This window comes from Mauremys mutica, chromosome 4 (assembly GCF_020497125.1).
Source record: "Mauremys mutica isolate MM-2020 ecotype Southern chromosome 4, ASM2049712v1, whole genome shotgun sequence".
In the NCBI taxonomy this organism is placed as follows: Eukaryota; Metazoa; Chordata; order Testudines; family Geoemydidae; genus Mauremys; species Mauremys mutica.
Window position 1 is genome coordinate 72,754,009 of NC_059075.1, and position 22,850 is coordinate 72,776,858.

A 22,850-nucleotide genomic window follows, 5' to 3' on the forward strand; every position below is an offset into this window, starting at 1 on the left:
TGCTTTTATCTGTTTATATCAGAGCTTGTCTACACGGGGGAACGATGCATCAGTGATCGATTTAGCAGGTCTAGTGAAGACCTACTAAATTGACTGCAGATTGCTCTCCCGTCAACTCCTGTACTCCACCTGAACGAGAAGTGCAAGGGGAGTCGATGGGAGAGCATCTCCCGCCAACATAGCGTAGTGTGGACCTTGCAGTAAGTAGATCTAAGTACGTCTACTTCAGCTACATTTTTCATTGTTTGTTGGCATGGCCTTGTTATAGCCCAGATCCTGACACTGGGGAAGGCAGCAACTTTTTTGTTCCCTCTTTTTTTTCCCTTCTTTGGCAGGGAAAATATTGGGTTGATTTCAGGGGAGTAACTGCTTTTTATATAGAGGGGGGGGATCCACTTATTCAAGTTGTACATTTTGCTATGAAACTGAGCACTGTAAATCTTCCTGCTGCTCAGCCATGGTAGCTGGCGAGTCTAATAAGTAGCTGACACAAAGACAGAAAATTCAAAGCTAAGATGGAACTCAAGTTACTGGTATAGAATATAAAGTCCCACTAGTACTTTGGAGAACTTTATTGGAAACTTGTTTCATTCCTTGCAGCACTACTTCATATTGGCATGCAGTCGTGTTAACATCTGCTCTCTGTAAGCTGAGCATATATGGTACAGAAATAACACAGAAAGCACCATCCATCTTTACCAATCTGTAGGCTTTTTTATCTCCTTTTTAGAAGGTGCAGGAATAATCTTCAGCTAGCATCAGGGTAACACCAGCTGCTCCAGCTTTTCAGCAGTAGATGAAGGCGCTCGGGTAACACAGAGGCATTCAATATGTGATGATGAGCATGACATTAGGTAAAGATTCTGTAAATTAGTAGATCTAACTAGTTGGTGTCTGATTGTAATATTCCTCTTCTTTCCTCTCCCCCTAGGCTGTCCATCTCATCCTTTAATCATCTTGTTCTTTTTCTTCAGGGACTACAATAAATGGGAATCTTCAGCATTCTTTGGGAATATAGTCTGCTTTTCTTCTTTCTTATCCCAAATCCTGTTACCTGGAGCCCGGGCATACTTGGGGCAGTTGGTTTGAAACTGTAGGATTTGCTTTACCTGCCAATTCACTAGAACTCTTGTTTGTTTACTTTCAGGCCACATTACAAGGCCTATCTCTTCTCTCAAAATATTTCTGGGGGGAGGGAGAGAGGAATTAATTGGTTGATGTGGCATGGTAGGAGAGCTCTGAGGTATCTGGTTGGATTTTGAAATTTGTGTTTAAGACACTGAATTATTTTTATGATATTTGCATGGGTGCCAGCAGCATCCAGAATGCATTTTAAAAATCAAAATGAATAATTATTAGTCACTGTGGTGCTTTAGGTCTCTGAACCTGCTTGGAGAGGTGGTTATGGGCATTTGCATCCTTTTTTTTTCTCCCTTTATTTCTGGCAGCCTGAATTAATTTCTCATTCCCTTGAAACCTGCAAGAGAAATATTTTTAGATGCAGAGTTTTGCAGGGTGCTGCCTGCTGATTTCTCTCTCACTGCGATTCTCCTCTGCAAAAAAATGCAGCTTCTAACTCCAGTGGATGCCTCCATGTTGCTGGTCTAAGGGGTTCTCTCTGGGCTAATTTTGCCTCTCTTCGCTCATTGCCAAGCTCCCAGCATGGGTTGAGGCTTTAAGAGTTTAAAAAAGCAGATTTGTCTTGGCTTTTTACTAGCTTTAGCTGTATGCAGTGGTCTTTGTGTATATTACTCCCTGTTCCTCAACAGCTTCTTCCTCTCTCCTTCCCTGCACAGTGAGACAAGACTGGGGAGTGGTGCAGGTGATGGTGATGGTGGAGGAATAGCTGTTTTTTTTCTCTTTGGCAAGAGAATGAAGTTGAGTGCTGATATATATCATCTTTGGAGAAACTCCATGACATTCTTTCTGCTATTGATCTGCTTCTTAATGGCCAGGAGGCCTCTTAGTCAATGGGAGACAAGAACAGCAACTTGTTTTCCTTTGCAGACGACAGGAGCCCTGCTGGTCGCACATAAACTATGCGCTGAGATCCAGCTATCTGGCCAAGCACTACAACTGCAGGCTGTTCAGGTAGATGGGGAGAGAAATGGATGGATTTCCTTTTCTGGGCTTTGTTTTAGATTTGTTTTTGATGAAATAAAGTTTAAGATGCTAATGAGCTGTGGAGTGCAACCTCTGCTCTTCTGTTCCTGGCTCTTCAAATGAGTGGGAAACAGCCACGTAATGGACCCTTCTTCTCAGCCCACATTTCCTTGCTTACTGTTAAAAAGAAATTACACGCACAGCTTGCTGGAGTGGGTTAGGAATTTGCTGCTACCAGGTTTGTTGCATCAGAAAGAGACTTAATATTTCAAAGAGACTAGGAATGAGAATGTGTAGCTCTTGAAGCTTCTTGCCTTCAAAGTGCTCTGCAAACATTAGCTTCTCTTCACAACTCACTGGGAGGTAGCCAAGTATTATCCCCATTTACAGATAAGGATCTGGGACCCAGGGCAGAGAACAGACTTATCCATGGTCATGCAACAGGTCAACCTCAGAATTGGGAATAGAACCATCCCAGTAGTTCATTTCAGAGCAGACTTTGGGGTCAGAGATAGAGTCTAGGTCCTTTTGTGACTCTTCACTATCTTCCTTGCCATATTAGTCCAGTATATTAAGCTGTGTGGCGTAGGACTTGTGAGGAAAAGGGGGATCGTTTGTCTGTTCCTCAAGGAACACCTGAAGCCCTCCTTTCGTGCTGCGGATAGAAATGAGTTGTTTTGAGGGGGGTGAATTCCTAGTTGGACTGTTTGTTTTATCTGTCTCATCTGGAAAACTCACTGTGGGATATGGAATCATTTAAAACTGACCATGACAAAACAATGAAGAATAGATTGCAGGGAACAGTCCTGTACTAGCACCTTGGGAGATGAACTATGGGACACAAGAGGCTCGGTGTGTGTGAATCACTTTGAGATTGTTGGTGAAAGTTGTTTTGGGCATACAGAATGTTTAAGCAGGTAGCTTGAGCTGATGGTACCTCTGGAGCTCTCTGGCATTACACAGTGTGGTAAATTAAGATTGCAGCTGCTTCTTCCCTGGGGCCTTGTCTTATTATGTGAATATTTTAATGTGCAATATTTTCTGTTTTACTGAAGGGACAATGGAGACAGATCAAGGCACCGAGCTCCCCGGAACGCCCGTATGTCTGCACCGTCGCTTGGGCGCTTCGTCCCCAGGTGAGACCTGTACGCCCATGTGGAGAATGGGCTAGAAGCTTGGCATTGCTACTTACAACAGAGCTCTCTGTTGTCATGTCAGAGGCTGAGATTAATTTGCTTGCACGGATCTGATGTGAACTAGGTTATCAGTGTCTGGGACTCCTGTGGATGTCTGGCCCTCCTCTTGGAAAAGAGAGGGTGAGATTAGTGTGATTAGCTTTCATAGCCACATTCCCCAGAGCCCTGTCCTGAGCTTTCTTAACTGGAAATCGATGGCTGTAGTGTGGAGCCAAAATGGAAGGGAGGAGAAAATCTGATGGGGATTCTCAGTGAAGCATACTGGGTCAAAGATGAAGGTGTAGGGAAGAGAGGAGATGGGGATTCGATTTCTGGTATAGCTCAGCAGGTCTTCAATTCCATCTTGACTGGATGGAGCATGTGGTGGTGCGGGGGAGGGTTTGTGCTCCTGAGCCATGACATGCCATTTTTCTACTGGATGGAGCACTCAGATGACTGGGCTCCTCTCTTTGACCTCTCTTTCCCCCCGCTAGGGTCCCAGAGCCCAGTACTGGCTCTGGGACCCAAATTAGATGGGATTCCGGGACTAGAGCCTCAGTTTCCTGGCAACACATTGGAGGTTTTTTCTCAGTGTGTGGGGTGTTTCTCACAGTGTGCACTCTCTTTCTTTAGGCGTTTCTTGCTGCCAGAGTACTTACCTTATGCTGGGATTTTCCATGAACGCGGACAGCCAGGGTTGGCCACCCACTCCTCTGTTAACCGGGTCTTGGCAGGTAAAAAAAAATACCTCTTCTGCAATACAGTGACCTGTACTAGGTGGGATTCTCTCCAGAGTCTGCGCATAGCCGGTCAGCCTGGGAAAAGAACCTATAAGAAGTCTGTGTCCATCCCGGTATTGGTATATAAACCTCCTGAACCAGCAGAGGATGTATGAACCCCATCACTACAATATCTAGTTCCACAAGTACCTAAAGTTGCAGATTCCATACTTTGAGTGCATATTAGGCTCTGTGCTGAGGTTCCCCTAAGGCAGGGGGGAATTTAATAATTCTGATGTTTAATTCCCTCCCCAATCTGAATTTTTTTTTTTAAAAAGCAATCTGACAGCCTAATGATCAGCTTGCTGCAGGTCCTTCTAATTGAATTATAGGGTGCCTTGTTCATGTTCCGGCTGGCAAGCCACTCACAAGGGAGCGCGGGATTCAATTAGGATCCTAATAAGTGCGTGTTAACCTCGGCTGCCACCACATACAGCATACAGGCATTTAGGAGCCTTAAAGGGCAGGCGGGGGTGGAGGGGAAGAGGAGTGGGGCTTTGGCAGCCTGTGAATGAAACAGTTTTATATGATAGATGGTATAATTCTTGAGGGTGCTTCTTGGGGGTGCCTGAGCTGCTCTGTGATCAGTACCAGCAGTGGAGAGGCTTTTTTTGGATAAGGGGAAGGCAGATATCTATGTACCTGCCAGATGGAGATCCATTGGCTGCCGCTACTATTAGCAATGGGGCACATGCGGGAAAGGCATAAAACTCCCCTGGAAGGAATGTGGTCTCCCATCTAGTCTTTCTCTCTCATTGTGGCATGTTCGGGCAGAGGCTACCTGCGTGGGGAGAGCCCCTGTATTTTGCCTGGCTATATAGTATAATGTGCCAGTGTAGCCTTTTAAAACCTCATTGTCATCTGTAAAACCCAGAACTGTCTCCTGGATCTCACTTGGACACTCAGCCAAGACAACACTTTTCTCCTAGTTATCCTGTCGCAACAATTGCAAGAGTAGCGAAAGCCCAGGCTGCGGAGCACCTCCATCCCACTACCTGATGAGCAGGGGAGCCAGCTTGTAGCATTTAACTGATGCACATACTTTCCTCATGACTGTTGCTTGTGTGGAATTTGGCTGTCTGCTTCTGGAAACAGCTCACTGGCAGATAATTACTTGCTGCCAGGCAACACTGCAGAACTCTTCTGTTAGTGGGGCTTTGTTGGATTCATCTGCCTTCAGCCCTCCCCGCACAGAACCTTTTTCTCAGCAGCTGAGGAGCTGTCTTTTCCTGGCATTTAGCTTTAAGGGAAGCAGTCAGTTTGCTCCTAGCTTTCAATGATTCCTTTTATTATTCTGCTTCCTCTTCCTTCATGCTGTTCTGGTGGACAGTAACCCAGTGCAAGAGCCCAAGCCTCTCTCAGTACAGAAAACTTAACCCCCACAATTCATCTGTAAAAGCTGCAGCACCCTATCACAGAGACTTCATTAAGCAAAACAAGCAAGGTGTTTACAGCTCCTCCACTAAATCTCCCCATGACCAAGGTCCATCCCAGTCTATTCCATGGCAAGATGGACCTAAATTCTATGGCAGGGCCCCTTGGTTTCTGCAGCATTCCAGTGCATCAGACTGGAAATTGTGCTGCAAGTCCAAGTAACTTCCACAGTGGAGTTTTTATTGAATGATTTTTATTGAAATGCTACATCCCATCAGTGCAGCGGCTCCTTGTGGTGTTTGTTTTAATATTGCATTCAGTTTATTTTACTCCCTCCTAATTTTCAGCTTTTGACATACCACAGATTTAAGTGTTAACAATTAACTGCATTATAGAAATTGGTGGAGGTCGAAACTTTGCTGCAGGCGCAGGGGGCTTTTGGAACTGGAGGGAGCTTGGAATTGTGGAATAAGCACATTCACTCATTATTTTTGCTAAAATGATTAGCAATGAAATAGCTGTGTGTTAACACAATGGAGTATTAGCTCTGAAATTTAATATTTGAGATAAAAGACCAGTTCACACTGCTCAGAGCTATTGTTTCAGGATGCCTGCTGACTTGGGAAGGCCACACTGCGTTGGTTTATAGTTGTATCAAGTATGGAAGGCTTGGAGCATGCTTTTTTGTGAAAACCCTGAAACCTATATTCTGAAACACTGTTCCAGTATGGGGTAGATTCTGTGCAAATTTCCTGACCAGTTAATATCCAAGCCCCTGCCTATTTGTTGTTTGTATTATTGTAACATCTAGAAGGCCTAGTCAAAGACCAGAACCCCATTGTGCTAGGTGCTGTACAAAGAACAAAAGACTTGTATCGGCCCCAAAAGGTATATCTACACTAGAACAAAAGACCGTTCCAACTTACGGGGTCCCAGAGTTTGGACTCCAGCCTGAGCACAAATGGCTACACCGCAATTTTACAACCCTGAGCCCTGTGAGCCTTAGGGTACGTCTATACTACCCGCCAGATCGGCGAGTTGTGTTCGATGTATCGGGGATCGGATTATCGCGTTTCATCTGAACGCAATAAATCAATCCGCTAATCGACGCCCGTACTCCACCTCGGCAGGAGGAGTAAGCGCAGTCAACAGGGGCGCCGCGGCAGTCAACTCGCCGCCGTGAGAACGGCCAGGTAAGTCGAACTAAGATACTTCGACTTCAGCTACACAAATAGTGTAGCTGAAGTTTCGTATCTTAGTTCGAGCCCCCAGTGTAGACCAACCCTTAGTCATTGAATTGCTGTGTAGACATGTCCAACTAGTTTTTACCATCTAAGAGGCAAGACAAGAGGCCACAGATGGCTATGGACAGATAGACCAGAAAATCAAGGAAACAATGAGACCGTATTGGTCAGCATGGTATTGGTTAGGCTATAGTCTCAATGCACTAGCTGCCTAACCGTTGTTAAGTTTTTTTGTAGGTGTTACAGCAGAGAAGAGTTTTAAGGTGGATAATGTGGTAGCTCTGTGGATGTTTATGGGGAGCTTCTCCCACGTGTGAGGGGCAGCATGAGAGAAAACAAATGTGCTTGTTTGAAAAATGTAAGAAAAGTGGGTGGTTGGAGGAGGGCTTCAGAGGCTGATCAGAGGCAGGAGTTGACATTTCAGTAGCGAGTGAGAGAGAACTAAGGTGGGGATTGACTATGACAGGCCTTGAAAGTGAAGACAAGCAGCTTGTGTTTGATGCGATAGAAAAGGAGGATCCAATGGAGAGATTCAGAAAGAGGGGTGACATGGTCAAAGTGATGGGGTAAGAGAATGATCTTTGCAGCAGCATTCTGAATGGATATGAGTGGGGTAAGACTGCATTTGGCCAAAGAAAAGAATGTTGAAGTAATTGAAATGTGAGATGATGCTTGTACAGGAGAATTAGCTTTGTGGTTAGGCAAAAAGGCTGAATCTTAGAGGTCTTATGCAAAAAGAATCAACAAAATTTAGACACCGCCTGGGTGTGAGAACCTACAGTGAGGTCCAAGTTGAAGGTAACACCCATGTTACGGGCCTGAGTTAACAAGCAGGATGATGGTGGTGTCCATCATGGTTGAGAAAGGAGGTAGTGGGGTGGGCTTGGAGGGGAAGAACAATTTTAGCCAAGTTTCACTTGAGCTGATGGCTAGATATCCACAAAGTGTCAGGTTTTAGTTTGGACAGAAAGAAACTAGTCTGCAGTAGAGAGGTAGAGCTGTGAATCATCAGCATAGAAATGGTAGTTTAATTTGTTTGTGGATGAGATAACTCAGAGATAAGGTGTAGCGGGAGAAAGGAAAGATTGTGTCATTGGTCCCCTGTGGAGCCCCCACAGAAGGTTGAAGAGGGGATGAGGAGGAACCTATGGAGGACATGTTGAAGGAGTAATTATAGAAGTAGGAGGGAGAACCAGGAGAGGGAAGAGTCATGGAAGTCAAGGGAGGACAAGATTTCAAGAAGAACACAGTCATCTGTATTGAAGGCAGCTGACGGTCAATAAAGGTAAGGGTGGAGTACGGGTTCTTAGATTTGGCTAGAAAGATGTTGTTAGACTTCGATGGGAGTGGTTTCAGTGGGGTGCAATGGGAGGAGGCCAGATAGGAGAGGGTCTAGGATGGAGTTGGAGGAGATGAGCTCCTGTCTGCAAATTGAATGAGTTTAGAGATGAAAGGAAAGTGGGAGATGAATTTATTAATCTCTAAATCCTTCAGATGTTTACACCCCATGCATGGAAATCTTATGGCTCTTCCAGGAATGCCCATCTCCCACAGACTTCTCTCCGATCCTCTGGGCAGGAAAGGCCTGTGTAGTTCTTTTGCTTTCTCTATTGCCAACCACTTCAGAAGGGAAACGCCTTCTGAATGAGACATGCCAATTGGTCACTGAACACCTTTGAAATATCAGTGCTGAACCAGCTTGGCTTTGCAGCAATCCGGAAAAAAATTCTCATAGATTATAAAGCCAGAAGGGACCATTGTTATATAGTCTGACCTCCTGCATTACATAGGCCATAGGACTTATCTGTATTCAATCCTCTTTGAACTAGAGTATATTTCTTAGAAAAATACTGTCATGATTTAAACATTTCTGTGATGGGGAATCCACCATAACACTTCGTAAATTCTTCAAATGGTAAATTACCTTCACTGTTTAAAAGTTGCACCTTATTTCTAGTCTGAATTTGTCTAGCTTCAGCTTCCAGCCATAGGATCTTGTTATACCTGTATCTGCTCCATTGAGGAACTCTGTATTATCACATTTCTGTTCCTCATGTAGATACCTACAGACTGTGATTTAAGTCACGCTTTAACAAAGAGAAGGTTAAGCTGAAGAGTGAGCTCTTTGAGTCTTTTTCTGTAAGGCATGTTTTCCAGTCATTCTCATGGCTCTTCTCTGAACCCTCTCCAAGTTATCAACATCCTTTTTTAACTGTGGACACCAGAACTGGACACAGCATTCCTCGATATAGACCTCTGTTTATGCAGTCAAGGATCACATTATCCTTTTTGGCCACAGCTTTGAACTAGGAATTCATGTTCAGCTGATTATCCACCACCACACCTAAGTCTTTTTCAGAGTCATGGTTTCCCAGGATTGAGTCCCCATTCTGTAAGTACGGCCTGCATTCTTTGTTCCTAGATATGACTTTACATTTGGGCACATTAAAACGCACATGAGTTTGAGCCCAGTTTATCAGGCGATGAAGATTTCTCTGTATCAATGACCTGTCCTCATTGATAACTTTTAAAAAGTTATTAGTTTGACAATATCTTTTATAAACATTCATTTGATAGCATTAATTTATATCCTCTTTTAATTGTTTATTGGAGCAGGACTCCATCAATATTTTGCTCAGCATAGATGTCAGGTTGATTATCTGGGTTGTCCTGTTTACCCTTTTTAAATACTTGCACAACATTAGCTTTCTTCCTCTTCACTGGAACTTCCCAATGTTCCAAGTTTTATTGAAAAGCCTAATTAATGGTCCAAAGAGCTCCTCGGTCAGCTCTTTTAAAACTCTTAGCAGGATGGTGAGGGGTCTCGCTGGGCCCTTTGGATTCTTGTTCTTCCCTATCCAACCAATATGCATAGGAGAATCAGCATGAACTCTGAGCTCATGGTGGGAACTGTGCCCCTGAGGAAAAGCCTGTAAAGTGAATCCTGTGGCACATGGGAGCAGTCCAGCTAGGGAGATATCTTGGAAATGAGAACAGTTGGCTTCTATTTCCATAGACTCCCCTCAACCCATTTGTAGTGTGGTATGTGGCACAAGGATGTTAGTCTTCTCACAATCCTATTTCTAATCCTCTGGGCAATCTTCCCTCTGCCCTAGCCCGCAGGCATTCATCCTAAAATGTTCATGGTCCTCAGGTGAGGAGCTGCTTTATGGGATGAAGAAAAACGTTGTCTCTATCAAAGAGAGCAGCCCGGGAACTAGTGCAATGACCTAATATGGTCTGTCGTGCCCCAGTCAAGGATGTTTAGCACACCTTCCTGGAGCTCGCAGTGTTAGTGCTATACTGCCTACTTGCTCTCCCACCCCCATCTGAACATTTCTGACCAGCAGCTTTCTTTGCAGAGCCTTCCTCACTCTGAGTCAGAACTTGAACAGTGCACTGTCAAGTAAGGTGGGGGAGAAACTGAATTCTTTGCATTTGGTGGGAAGCAATTGTAGTTTCAAATATCCATTTAAAAATCAATAAATACCTAGGAAATCTAACCCGTCACCAAACACTTAAAGCCCCATGTTTGCCTGTGTGAACTCCCTGTACTGGCTCTACGGCAATTACCTGAGCATTCTGTTCTTTGAGCTGGGCAGCGCGATATTGACAGAGGAACAGAACAGAAAAACACTTCAGTTTCAGTTCCGTGGAAACTCCTGGAGAAAAGAAATCAATGTTTGCCAAATAGCATAGGATCACGTGTGTTTTCTCAGCTTCCCACACTCTTAAAATCCTGAAAGGTAACACCAGCTTATTGATAGTCCTGTTACTCAACAAAGGACCTACATGTGGAGTGCACTGGCTGAAAGCACAGAACCCACATAAACCTTGTCTTTTATCTTAATGAGCATCTGCCCTGTCATGTGTGCACCTCAATGAATTTAACAGTTTCCTTTGGATGAAAACAAACAGCTTATGTTAGAGTTTGTGAGACACTGCTGGCAGGGTTAGTCTGTATCCCTGGACTCTGAACCCTGGTTTTAGTGGAGAGCTTGGTCTCCCAGTGTGGCTTCCTGTTGAGTCGTGAGATACAAACATTTTAAATATTTGAGTGAATTTAGTGCTGGTGAAGCGTGCTAGATTTACAACCCAGACACTGAACAGCTCTGCTTATCCCAAGAGCAAGCAGTGGTAGTACAAGCTTTTCTCATTTTCCAACCAGCCGGGGGCAACCCTGCAGCTCTCATCCTCTCGTCCCTGAGCTCCCAGCCACCGTCCCTGCAGCAGGGATCCCGGAGCTGTCAGCTGCAGCAGGGAGACCCCAGAGTTCCAAGCCACTGGCCCTGCAGGCAGCTGGGGACCCCCCTGGCACTCTAAGCCGCCAGCCCCTGAGTTCTGAGCCACTAGGGTTGCATTGGGGCAGCGCGCAGCTGTGGTGGAAGCACCCAGAGCTCCAAGCTGGAGGGGCCAACCTGCTGCAGGCAGCGGGGGGCAACCCAGAGCTCCAAGCCATCTGCCGCGGGTGGCAGGGCACCCTGGAGCTCTTAGCTGCCATGGGCGGCCCTGGCGCTGTCAGATGCCGCGATGGCAGGTGCTGGGCAAACACTGCACCGGCTCCCCACAGCATGACTTGGGCTCTCATCTTCTCCCGTCTCAGGCTTCAGTCGTCCCCCTGTCAGCTCACACACATGCACATGCTTTCTGTGAAAGCACGTGACCTGTCTGTGACTTTTTGCTAAAAATAATCATGACAAAGTCTTAACCTCAGTAATGACTTACGTTCACTTTTTCAGCCTGTGCTTGATTGGAATCAATGGCCAAGGGGAAAGGCTCAATATCTATTCAATTACCATACCCCAGCCACTGTACCATATCCCATTTTACAACCTGGATCACCAGAGGCAATTCTGGATTGTTTGCCCAAGGCCATAAAATGAGTCAGGATCTTACCATTGTGTTGGACCCTTCAAGCTTCCACTCCTTTGTCTGTAACTATTTAGTGTTTTTATCTGTAAATCTTAAAGTACCCTACAAAGGTGGGTAAGTGTTGTCATCTCCATGATACCAATAGAGAAACTGAGGTTTGGAGACGGGAAGGGACTTGCCCAAGGTCTCTCAGCATGTCAGTGATAGAACTAGAACACAGGTCTCCTGTATCCAAATCATATATACTGGACCATACCTGTTAGAAATAAGAAGGCAGCATGTCTAACTCTGGTATAACTCAGCAGATCTCAAAGTTCTTCACAGTTTTCCCATTACTTGTTCACTTACCTTATGCTGTACTCAGGCATATTTGGGCAGGTGAGTGTGCGTAAGTGGCACATTTCATCCCAATGCCTCTCCAATTGGCTATTTATAAGCCCCTGATAAATGGACAATTAGTGGTAGTGCTCTGGCTGGTGCTGCTTTGATAATTAACTCAATTATTTTTCACTTCTGCTGTAGTGATGAAAGTGAGCATAAGAAGCTGGCTTGGTTGCTCTGGAAACAGTATTCTAGGAAGCTACTCCAGCTTCACTAACATGAGGAGTCTTGCTGCATCCTGGTTTCAGGACCCCTGGATTCTTTTGCTGTTGGTACCAGCATCAACCAGTGATTTGAAGGCTGTGTCCTGTGCTCTGCCTGTGTAACACAAAATTGCTCAGAATAGGATTAGGATTGAAGCTCTGAACATCGCTAAGGCTCTCTTCAGGTGTAGTCTCCCAGAAGCATCTTGATCACCTGACTTTACAATAGGCAGGTAGCAGGGACTGATTGGGTCCCCTTTTATTAAGAATGGCTTTGGGGAGTCTGTTCTCCTAGATTCTCAGGGGGATACTTCTACTTCCCAACTCTTCTCCAGGAACCTTGTCTTGCTACTGGCAGAGATAGGCCCACTTCCTCTGACATGGTCTCATCCCACACCTGCTGACTCCATGATACAGCTGAGACCTTCCTCTCGGTAGTGTCAGCCCAGCACTGCAACTTGGGTTAGGATTTGGATTGTGAAAAGGGGAGAAACATCTCTATCAAAGAGAACTCTGGGCTATCTGAAGCTAATGTTAATTGAATGTTCTCTAGCCCTGGACTGACGGATGTTTAGGAGAGTATGATCTGCCCTCCCTGGAAGGATATCCAGTTGGATGGAGAAGTGGATCCCCCATTTCCCCTCATCTCGCAGGCAGTGATGTGACCTTAAGTGGACACATGTCTGGGAATGTTTCCTAGGTAGATATCCTTTTCTCTACTTATGTGAGACTTCTGAGTGTCATTTTGGGTCCCTGGCTTCAGTTACCTCTTCCCAATTTTAGCTGCCAGTTCGTTTTTGCCCTTTGGGCTGGGGAAGCCACCATAAGGTTGGCTAGTATCATAGCCAGAGCCTCCTTTTCAACCTTGAGCAGATCTGCAGGGTAACCCACCCATAAGGGGAGTGTGGCTTGGCTGTGCAGTGTGTTTAATGCAGCTGCAAATGGGTCTTGGGGTACTTCTTTGTGCAGAAGGATGTGAACTCTTTAGAAGCACTGCATACCTTGCAAGTCCTTGAGCCTTTCAGTCTATCCTTCTCCCAGATCAGAACAGCCTTCTCCCCTCCATGCGATCTTCATTATCATGAGTAAGCAGTTGCTAAACCTCATGGCAAGCTCAAACTCACCTTGTCAGTCCTCACAGGCTTTTTAGAGAGTCTCTTCCCTTTCTCCAGAGCATTAGGGCAGAAATACAGATATTTGTCACCCACATGGAAGAACCAGGAGTTGTTCACAGTCCCCCCACTGCAACTTTAACCAAGTGAGTGGCCACTACACCTTACAAATAGCTGAGCGAAAGAAAGATAATATTAGCTGCAAGGGTCTATCCAGTATGTCCACCTCCCCAAACCCCATGGTTTAGCTGCTTTCAACAGTGTTTTTACAGGGGTGGGGAGGACTTCTAGTTCTCATTAAATAGTGTGTATTTTTGCACAAGTGACTACTTGAATCTTTCCTCACACATTCTACTAATGCGCCTTCATTCTGGCCGCCTGCACTCCGTGGACTTCCACACACCTCTGCTGGTGTACCTCAGTCCTTGCGTTTCCCTCTCTTCTGCTACTATCCCAGTCTGGAGTGTCTCATAGTTGTTGTGGAAGCTTGTGGTGTAGAGGGTTGAAATCACATGCTGCCATTTAACTTTTGGCCGCAGCATCTGAACCTTTGCTCAGTTCCATTTTGTAGATACTGTATTTTCTAGTGGCTTGATACTTCCCATAAGAACCAGATAATCCTGAATAATTGAGTAATAAGATGAGATTCTTAAGCACATTAACATCATTTATAGAAGGAAAATAGCTTCACCACCAGAGGTGAGAACCATCATGTTACACCAGTGAACTAGAAACCCCCAGGTAATCATCTCTAATTTGTAGCAGCTCTGGATGCTCACATAGCTGATCCTAAGATGCCTGCTTCTTCCCAGCAGTGTCATCTTTGCTGTGCTGTGACAGTTGCCACTCAGACCAGTGAACTTGTTCTTTTATGCTTCTTTTGTTGGCTGTCCAACAACCTCTTCTCTTGCTGTGACCTGTGTCATGCTGTTGCACTGTAGCTTAGTGTAGTGAAGACCATGAGGAAGATGGTGCAGTTAGCATTTGATGAAAGAGCTCCAGGTATCTTCCCTTGAAACATCAATCATGGATAGAGATCCCCAACAGGTTTCTGTTCTGCCTGCCATAGTTACAGGGGAGAAAAACAATCTTGAGCAGAAATCTCCTTTTAGGCTAGACATCTCTAGATGCAGTAGAGGGCAGAGTTGAGAAATGGTACATGTGATAGTGGTATGTGTAGCCCTGCCCATGTAGCTGAGTTGCGGTGTTGCTCTAACACACGGGTAGTCAATAGGCGGACTGTGGGCCAAATCCAGACCTAGATTCTTTTGAACAGACTCCAAAAATCTTTTTTTTTTTTTACACTTATTATATCATTATTGTTATTTTTTAATTATTTTCTCTGGAGTCTGGACTTTGACTATACCTTGACCAAGAAATTTGGACCTTAACAAAAAATAGATTTCCCCTGCTTTAACTTGTGGGATGCTTAGATTCCAGGCTAACCCAGACCTCCCATGTGTAAGTGGCAGGCTTTGGAGTGAAAGACTTTGCTGTTACTCACCCCTGAACTTGATACCAGTTTTTGGTCATAGGCTGTCAGACACGCTAAACAGGGGAACATGAATGTGGCAGGGTATTTTATTGGGTGGAGGATGGAATGTAAGCCCTGGTCATGCAGGGCTGATGTCTGAAGAGGCAGGAGGAGTCTCCTTGGCATAGCCAGTAGGTGGGCTGGAATGGGAAGTGCCCAGTGCTTGGTTATGATGTCCTGACTATTCTGTCTCTTGTTCATTCTGTTGCTGAAGTGAAGGAATGAAAGTGCTCTCTGAGTGCAGCGCTTCCAGCTAGAAGCAGATTTGTCATCAGATTTTATTGAACTGTTTAAATCCACAGAAAAAGATAAACGGGAGACTGAGGGTAAAGCAAAGGTAAATAATACACACGTACATGAACTTATATTAAAACAAAAAGCTTAGAGGCCTGTTGTGTGTGTGAGAGAGAGAAGAGCAGCCATCAGAACCTGCGACTGAGGAATGGTGACTCTGGGCAATGATCCAGGCTGCTTTAGATACTAGCAACCTAGACTAGAGCCTCCCATGCAGCTTCAGGTCCATGAAATAAACTTGAGTTAGTGTCATAGACGCACATCCTCATGTAGCAGGATATGGCTGTTCACACCTCTGAGCTGGAGATGCTCAAAGTATTTGCTCCATACCTCTCAGGGTATTGTGAAAGGTGCAGCAACATAACATAATTGGGTCCCTCTTTGTACCATTACTTGTCTGCAGTCCACCTACACTTCAGCTCAATTTACTATGCCTGAAATTGTTGTTGAGAGGGAAACCAAATCCCACATATCTATGTACTAAGAGTGGAGTGCAGAGAACTTGATATATAGGACAGGAGTCACAGAGAGGGAAATGACAGTAACAAGGCACAGATAATATAAGGAGAAGTGAGAGAGGGAGCTATAAACAAAAAAGCAACAGCAATTATAGAGGGAATCTTTACACGTTTCCTCATTCTAAAAGCACATGCTCCTTGGCAGTAAGCAGAATGGCCGTTCCAGGGTTGCAAAGGGCTTCTTGCCAGTGCTGTGATATTCCCTTCCCACTCACCCGCTCATTGTGCACTTAATTCCTTCATTTTTAGATACTAGGGTAGTGGGACTGGACCCTTTAAGCCACACTCTTGGTTTCAACAAAAACCCAAGTTGTGACTGTTATTTGTTGGTTTCCCTTCTTCCATTCTTTTATTTCTTCGATGCTGCCTGATTTATTCTAAGTTAAGCTGTAAATGTCACTTAATATGTTTGTGATGGAGTAGAAAGCACTTAACTTAACTCTCCATTCAAGACAAGCGAGACCTGTGCATATGAATTTCCTCCCGTTTCCATCTATGTAAGCAAGACTGGCGTCACCACTGATTTAATGGGCAGTTCTATTGCAAATGGAACCTTGATGTAAACTTTATGGAATATTCTGCTCTCTTTGATTATGCTGCCCATGCAGCCAGCTGTAGGGATCCTTAAAACATGTTCTGGGTGATGGAAGCTGACTGTACAGCAGTGTTTGGCTGTTGCAGTTTGGTGGCATGCTGTTATCCTTGGCTGTCTGCTAGTTGGGAGCAGAGCCAGACAGTTACTTATAAGCAAACATTCCATCCAGTGCACATCAACTAATATGTTATTAGATTCTATATTGGTGAGTACATGAGCTTAGAACATAGTCAGTATGCTGTTTACTGGCACTCCATTACTAACTCGTAGTAACTGATCAATAAAAAACTTGTTCACATATAACTTCTGAGTGATTTTAAGGAGGCTGAATGTGATAATTGAAATTTACCAGGACACCTTGTCTATTGCCTCTTGTGAATGTGCCTTGTGTCCTTTAATGATTACAGTTACTCGGGCCTGGTCTACTCTAAAAAATTAAGCTGGCTTAACTACGTTGCTCTGGGATGTAAAAAATCTACACCCCTGAGTGGCATAGTTAAGTTGACCTAATTGTTAGGGTAGATTGTGCTAGATCAACAGAATAATTCTTCCATCGACCTACCTACTGTTTCTCAGGGAGGTGAAAGACCTGCTAAGATTGCAGCTCATGGTGTTTTGGGGGCAGATTCTTGCCATTTGAATGCTAAATGGGAAATGGAGTTTTTGTTTGAAGTTAACATGTCATGTTGGAGCACTGAGGATGCATGGGTGTGTGCACAATCCATTCTTTATGGAAATCCCTCAGGCGTTCTGCTGGGACTCTTGTGGAACCACTGTGAGGGATCTGATTGCAGGGCATTCTCATGTCTCTGTGTGGTGGCCACAATTAACCTGGTTCCAGGCTGCTCTGTTATAGAAAATGCTGGATGGCGGAACACACCAGGAAGTGTCTGAGGATTTTGTTAGTATCTGACAATGCAGCAGCAGTGAGATGGGATATGGCACTCATGGGTGGATCTGCCTGAGCTTCGTTACCACTCACAAGTGCATTCCAAGCCAGTCTCCTTAACTCTGGCTGTATTTTAATAATTATGGAAATGTCCATAGCACTCCAGCATAGTTGTGCTACCACTTTGGAGGAACTGTTCCTGGAATAATGGGTCTTGTTTTGGTGTCAACACTTTCAGAAGAATGTTAAAAAACTGGAAAGATCATAAGAGTTACAAGAATGATTCAAGTTCTGGATGATACAAAATTATTCAAGATAGTTGAGTCAAAAGCTGACTGCAAAGCATTAGAAGGATCTCACAAAACTGGATGACTTGTCAACAAAATGGCAGATGAAATTCACCACTGAGAAGTTCAAAATAATGCATATTTGGGGGAAAAAATCATCTTAACTACACACATACAATGATGGGGTCTGAATGAGCTGTTACCACTCAAGAAATATCTTGGAGTCACCCTGGGTAGTTATCTGAGAACTTCAGCTCAATGTGCAGAAGTGGTCAAAAAAGCTAACAGAATGTTAGGAACTATTAAGAAGGGGATAGAAAACAAGACAGAAAATATAATTCCACCCTATAAATCCATGGTGAGCCACGCATTGAATACTATGTCCAGTCCCTCACTTCAAAAAAGATATTATGGAGCTGGAAAATGTTCAGAGAAGGGCAACAAAGATGATCAAAGGTATGGAATGGCTTCCATACGAAGAGAGACTAAAAAGATTAGGGTAGTTCATCTTACAAAGGAGATGACTATGGAAGGGATAGGATAGAGGTCGATAAAATCATGAACGATGTGGGAAAAGTGAATAAAGAACTGTTACTCTTTCACACAGTACAAAAAAAAAGGGCTCACCCAGTTAAATTAATAGGAAGCGGGTTTAATACAAACAAGAGAAGGTACTTTTTCTCACAATGCGCAGTTAAACTGTGTAACTCATTCACGTGGCATGTTGTGATGTCCAAAAGTGTACCTACGTTCAAAAAAGAACTAGATAAGTTCATGGAGTGTAGATCCATCAGTGGCTATTAGCCAAGATGGTCAGGGATGTAACCCCATGCTTGGGACAACCGTAAACCTCTGACTGCTGAAAGTTGGGAGGGGAAGATGGGGTGTATCACTCCAGATGCCCTGTTCTGTACACTCCCCCTGAAGCTCTGGCACTAGCCACTATTGGAGACAGGATACTGAACTAGATAGATCATTTGGTCTGATCCAATCCAGTATGGCAGTGCTTATGTTCTTAAAACCTTGGTTAAGTCACACACTACGTTTTTTTCTTTAATTAGCTAAATACTTTGAGCTTCTTAAGAAGTGACTTGATCAATATGTAAGTACCAATTGTGACAGGTTCCCTCCGAGTGCCACCTGGAACTGAGATACCATTGAGCCCTCTGATCCACCAGCCTGGACTCCCTCTCACACTGTGCTGCTGTGACAAGTTGCAAAGTCCTCCAAACTTGCACTTTCACCAGCGTTCACACAGGTAGGGACACACCCAGCTGCCAGTCACATGTGGGCTCTCTAACCACCAGCCTCACAACCTAGGACCCCAGAGCAGTGCTGTCCTGCCTTGGGTTTAACACTTGGTCTGTGTCTCCCTGAATGTAAAGAGGACCATGCACACTTGTGGTAACCAAGCTGAGGTTTTCCCCAGACACCTTAGCCAAACGCACACTGGTTTCGATTAAAACATAAAATAAGTTTATTAACTACAAAAGGATAATTATAAGTGATAGCAAACAGATCAAAGCAGATTACCTAGTAAATAAACAAAACCACAAACTGAGCGTAACATTCTAGATAGGTAGGATATGAATTAGAAAATCCTCACCCTGAGTGATAAACAGGCTGGCAGATTCTTAAGGCACAAGATGCCTTGGCTTTGCAGCTTGGGTTTTGATACACAGGCTAGCAGTCCCTTAGCCTGGGACAGTCACTTCCCCCTGTTCAGTCTTTGTTCCTCAGGTGTTTCCAGGTGTGGTGTTGTAGGGAGAGTGAGATTCCATCAGAATGTCATTTTCCCCCTTTTATATCTTCTTCCCACTTGTTGGAAAACTCTTTTGCTGTGACCTGGGTCAAACAGTTCCCATTGTGTAGTGCTATCTCTGAGAGTTTTCTGTTGTACACATTTCCATTTTGCTTGTATCAGAGGGGTAGCCATGTTAGTCTGTATCCACAAAAAGAACGAGGAGTCTGGTGGCACCTTAAAGACCAACAGATTTATTTGGGCATAAGCTTTCATGGGTAAAAAACCCACTTCAGATGCATGGAGTGAAAATTACAGATACAGGCATAAATATACTGGCACATGAAGAAAAGGGAGTTACCTTGCAAGTGGAGAGCCAGTGTTGATAAGGCAAATTCAGTCAGGGTGGATGTAGTCCACTCCCAATAATTGATGAGGAGGTGTCAATACCAAGAGAGGGAAAACTGCCTTTGTAGTGAGCCAGCCACTCCCAGTCCCTTGTGTGCATTTCCTCAATAAGCCATTAACATTGTTTGGCCTTTTTACTGTTGTACCTGAAAGGCTGCCTGTGGGTGTGTTCTGTTGTACCTGAAAGGCTGCCTGTGGGTGTGTTCAACCTCACAACATGTTTCAGTAACACATACATAGCCAAACTTCATAACTGCACATACAATCCAATGAGATATTAATGTCTAGCAAATCAAGACTTTTTGAATGATACCTCACAAGGCATACTTTGTACATAACTTATCCTAATTACATGACAGTGGTGAATATAGGGGTGTCAGGGTGTCTTACCAACCTGGGGAGAAAATTTCTGATAGAGAGCATGCTTTAGTCCAGGAGTTCCCAACGCAGTGCCCGCAGGCGCCATGGCACCCGCGGGGGCATCTAAATGCGCCCGCGTCCTGGCCGGCGGTGGAGCATCCGCTGAAATGCTGCCGAATTTCTGTGGCATTTCGGCGGTAACGCCGCCTGTCGCCGACAAGTAACGTCATCGAGAGGCGTCGCCGCAGAAATGCCGCAGACAAATTCAACCTTAAAATAAGTTGTATGTTTTTGAGTGGTGGCCGTTGTATTATGGAAGGCCAGAGGGGGCCTCTGTTTTGGATCAGGGCCTCATTGTGCTAGGCACTGTACACGCATGTTATGGTAGCTTACCACTGGAACAACTTACCTAGGGACATAGTTGAGTCTTTATCACTTGCAGTCTTTAAATCAAGATTTGATGTCTTTCTAAAAGATCTGCTTCCGCACCACCACAAGTTACAAGGTTGATGCAGGAGAGATTCTATGGCCTGTTCTGCAGGATGTCCGACTCGGTGATAATAGTGGTCCTGTCTGACCTTAAAAATCCATGAATTAGGCCATGTCTACATGTACAGTGCTTCAGTCAATACAGCTGCGCCACTGCAACGCATGTGGTGAAGACGCTCTATGCTAACAGGAGAGAGCTCTCCCGTTGACCAAAAAACCCCCCCAAAACCAGCTTATGCTGCTCATGGGGATATGTCAACGGGAGAAGCTCTCCCACCGACAGAGCACTGTGCACATGAGTGCTTGTGCCAGCATAATTTGTCTCTCAGGGAGTGGAATATTCACACCCCTGAGTGACATAAGTGGCAGTGTAGACATAGCCTTAGACAAGGGTTATATAGTAAGCATTCTTCTCTAGTAGAAAAGATGAGTCCCCAAGTCTGAAATGAAGCTGCATGTACTCTGTAGGATACAAAGATTAAAGGAAGTCTGGGTCTTGAGCAAATTGGGTGTCTTACACAGAAGCATACTGGAAAGAACGTTGCAAGCAATGGGTGGCTAAGCTATTCTGCCATTGTACTCAAGCAGAAGGCAGTTAAAGGGAGAGGGATACCATAATAAAACATTTGGGGAACATTGTCACAGAGTGAAGCAAACTTGAAAGGTGAGCTTAACACCGGAGAGGCCCAAGTGGCGTTCTACGCCATGTCGCAATCTTCTGGCTGTCTTGATTCCCCAGGGAATGGTGATCAGGGAGCTGTGTATGCACAAATGTGGAGTTTCACAGAAGCACGCCCTGACTTGGTGCTGGCCTGAGATTCAGACTGGCAAGAGATGAGCCTTGGAGAGATGAAAATGTTCGCATGAGTGAAGGGCTCTGGCTTATTGCTTGCTCTTTCTCTGTGCATTGTTAAAGTGATGTATTCTTAGATATCAGTATGCTAGAAGAGCGCTGCTGCAAAACGTTACCCCGTCTCTCTGTGGGTGGTGAGGGCCCCTTGGGGCCGTGTGTCTCTTTCCGTGGGTGGTAAAGCTCACTTAGTCAGCCATAAATGTACTTTCTCATAACTTGCTGGGTCTTTTAAAAATAAGACATCACCCACAGTCTTCAGATTTCATAGGAGGAGGGGCCGAGTGGAACCCCTGGAAGGTAGTATGCAAAGAAGCTGTGAATTCTGACAGTGGGCTTTAGGGCTTGTGGCAATGTGCTACAGATGTGCTGCCAGGAGAGAATAGTAAAAATGTATATTCAAACCTTAATTTAAGAATCTCTGAACCAGATTTGCAAAAGGACTGAGGGTCCAGCCCGGGCCAGCCCCAGACAGATTTCCCGTCCAGCCTGGGGCATCAGAATGCAGGACAGCACCAAATCTCTACTGCTACACAGTGGCCACATTGGGTTCTTCTTCGAGTGATTGCTCCTATGCATTCCATGTAGGTGTGCGCGCCGCGCGTGCACGGCTTCTCCGGAACATTTTTACCCTAGCAACTCCGGTGGGCCGGCTGGTGCCCCCTGGAGTGGCGCCGCCATAGCGCAGGATATATACCCCAGCCGGCCCGTCCGCTCCTCAGTTCCTTCTTCCCGCCCGTGACGGCAGTAGGAACAGTGGAGTGCTTCCTTACCTCCACAGCCCTAGCGTTCTCCATAGTTTTACTGTATATAGTTGTTAGTAATTAGTTAAGTTTCTTGTTCTAGTTGTATATATAGTTGTATAGTATAGTAGTTAGGGAATTAGAGGGGTTAGCCCTCTTCTTCCGCCCCGGTGCGGGCTTATGCCCGGAGCACCGGGATTCAAGCCCTGCGCGGCTTGCCAGCGGCTCATGCCGGTGAGTGACCCGCACGACTCTTGCCTCCGCTGCCTCGGAGAGTCGCACAGATCAGATAAGTGCCCGATTTGCGTGGCCTTCAAGCCTCGTACGAGGAAAGAGCGGGACTCTCGACTGAAACAACTGCTCATGGAGTCTGCTCTCCAACCTCCAGCGCCAGGTCCATCGGCGCCGAAGCCCGCCTCCGTGAGCAGCGCACTGGCAGCACCGAGCCGCTCCGGTGCCGACGCCTCTCGGCACCCGGCACCGAAGACCCGGCACCGCTCTCTCTCTCCGGGGAAGAAGCACAAGATGCTGAAGACGGCCTCTGCTAAGAAGCAGCAGAAGCCGTTAGCCCAGCCGCCTCCGACTCAAACGGTACAGGCTGAGGCAGTGCACAAGAAGTGCACCGGGCCGTCGACTCCGGCGCCGCAAGGGCCGTCGAGTCCGGCACCGCCCAGCTCCCCGGTACATACCGAGGAAGAGCTGAGGCTCCCGTCCACGCCGGAGGCGTTCGCGACGGCGAGAGAGCTGATCGACCTCACGGCTGATACGGGCCATCAGCTACTGGCACCGCCGGTGCGGACACTCAGATCGATCGGGAAACCGCTGATGATGCGCCCTCCTTCCCCGGGCGGCCGAGGCGATCGGGGCCCCACGATCTGGTCTCGATCCCGGTCTCGCTC

General features: G+C 45.6%; 1 protein-coding gene across 3 annotated transcripts in view; it reads left to right on the forward strand.

The window, feature by feature from the left end:
- AMBRA1 (autophagy and beclin 1 regulator 1) overlaps positions 1-22,850 on the forward strand; it is a 191,662-nt gene that overhangs the window by 81,877 nt on the left and 86,935 nt on the right. The window contains exons 10-12 of one of the 3 annotated variants that reach the window (XM_045014742.1): positions 2,008-2,091; positions 3,159-3,239; positions 3,912-4,012. In XM_045014742.1, the coding sequence (XP_044870677.1) occupies positions 2,008-2,091; positions 3,159-3,239; positions 3,912-4,012 (266 nt within the window). Of the gene's footprint in view, positions 1-2,007; positions 2,092-3,155; positions 3,240-3,911; positions 4,013-22,850 lie in introns of all 3 variants that reach the window. The other 2 variants (XM_045014743.1, XM_045014744.1) reach the window with 2 other exon arrangements.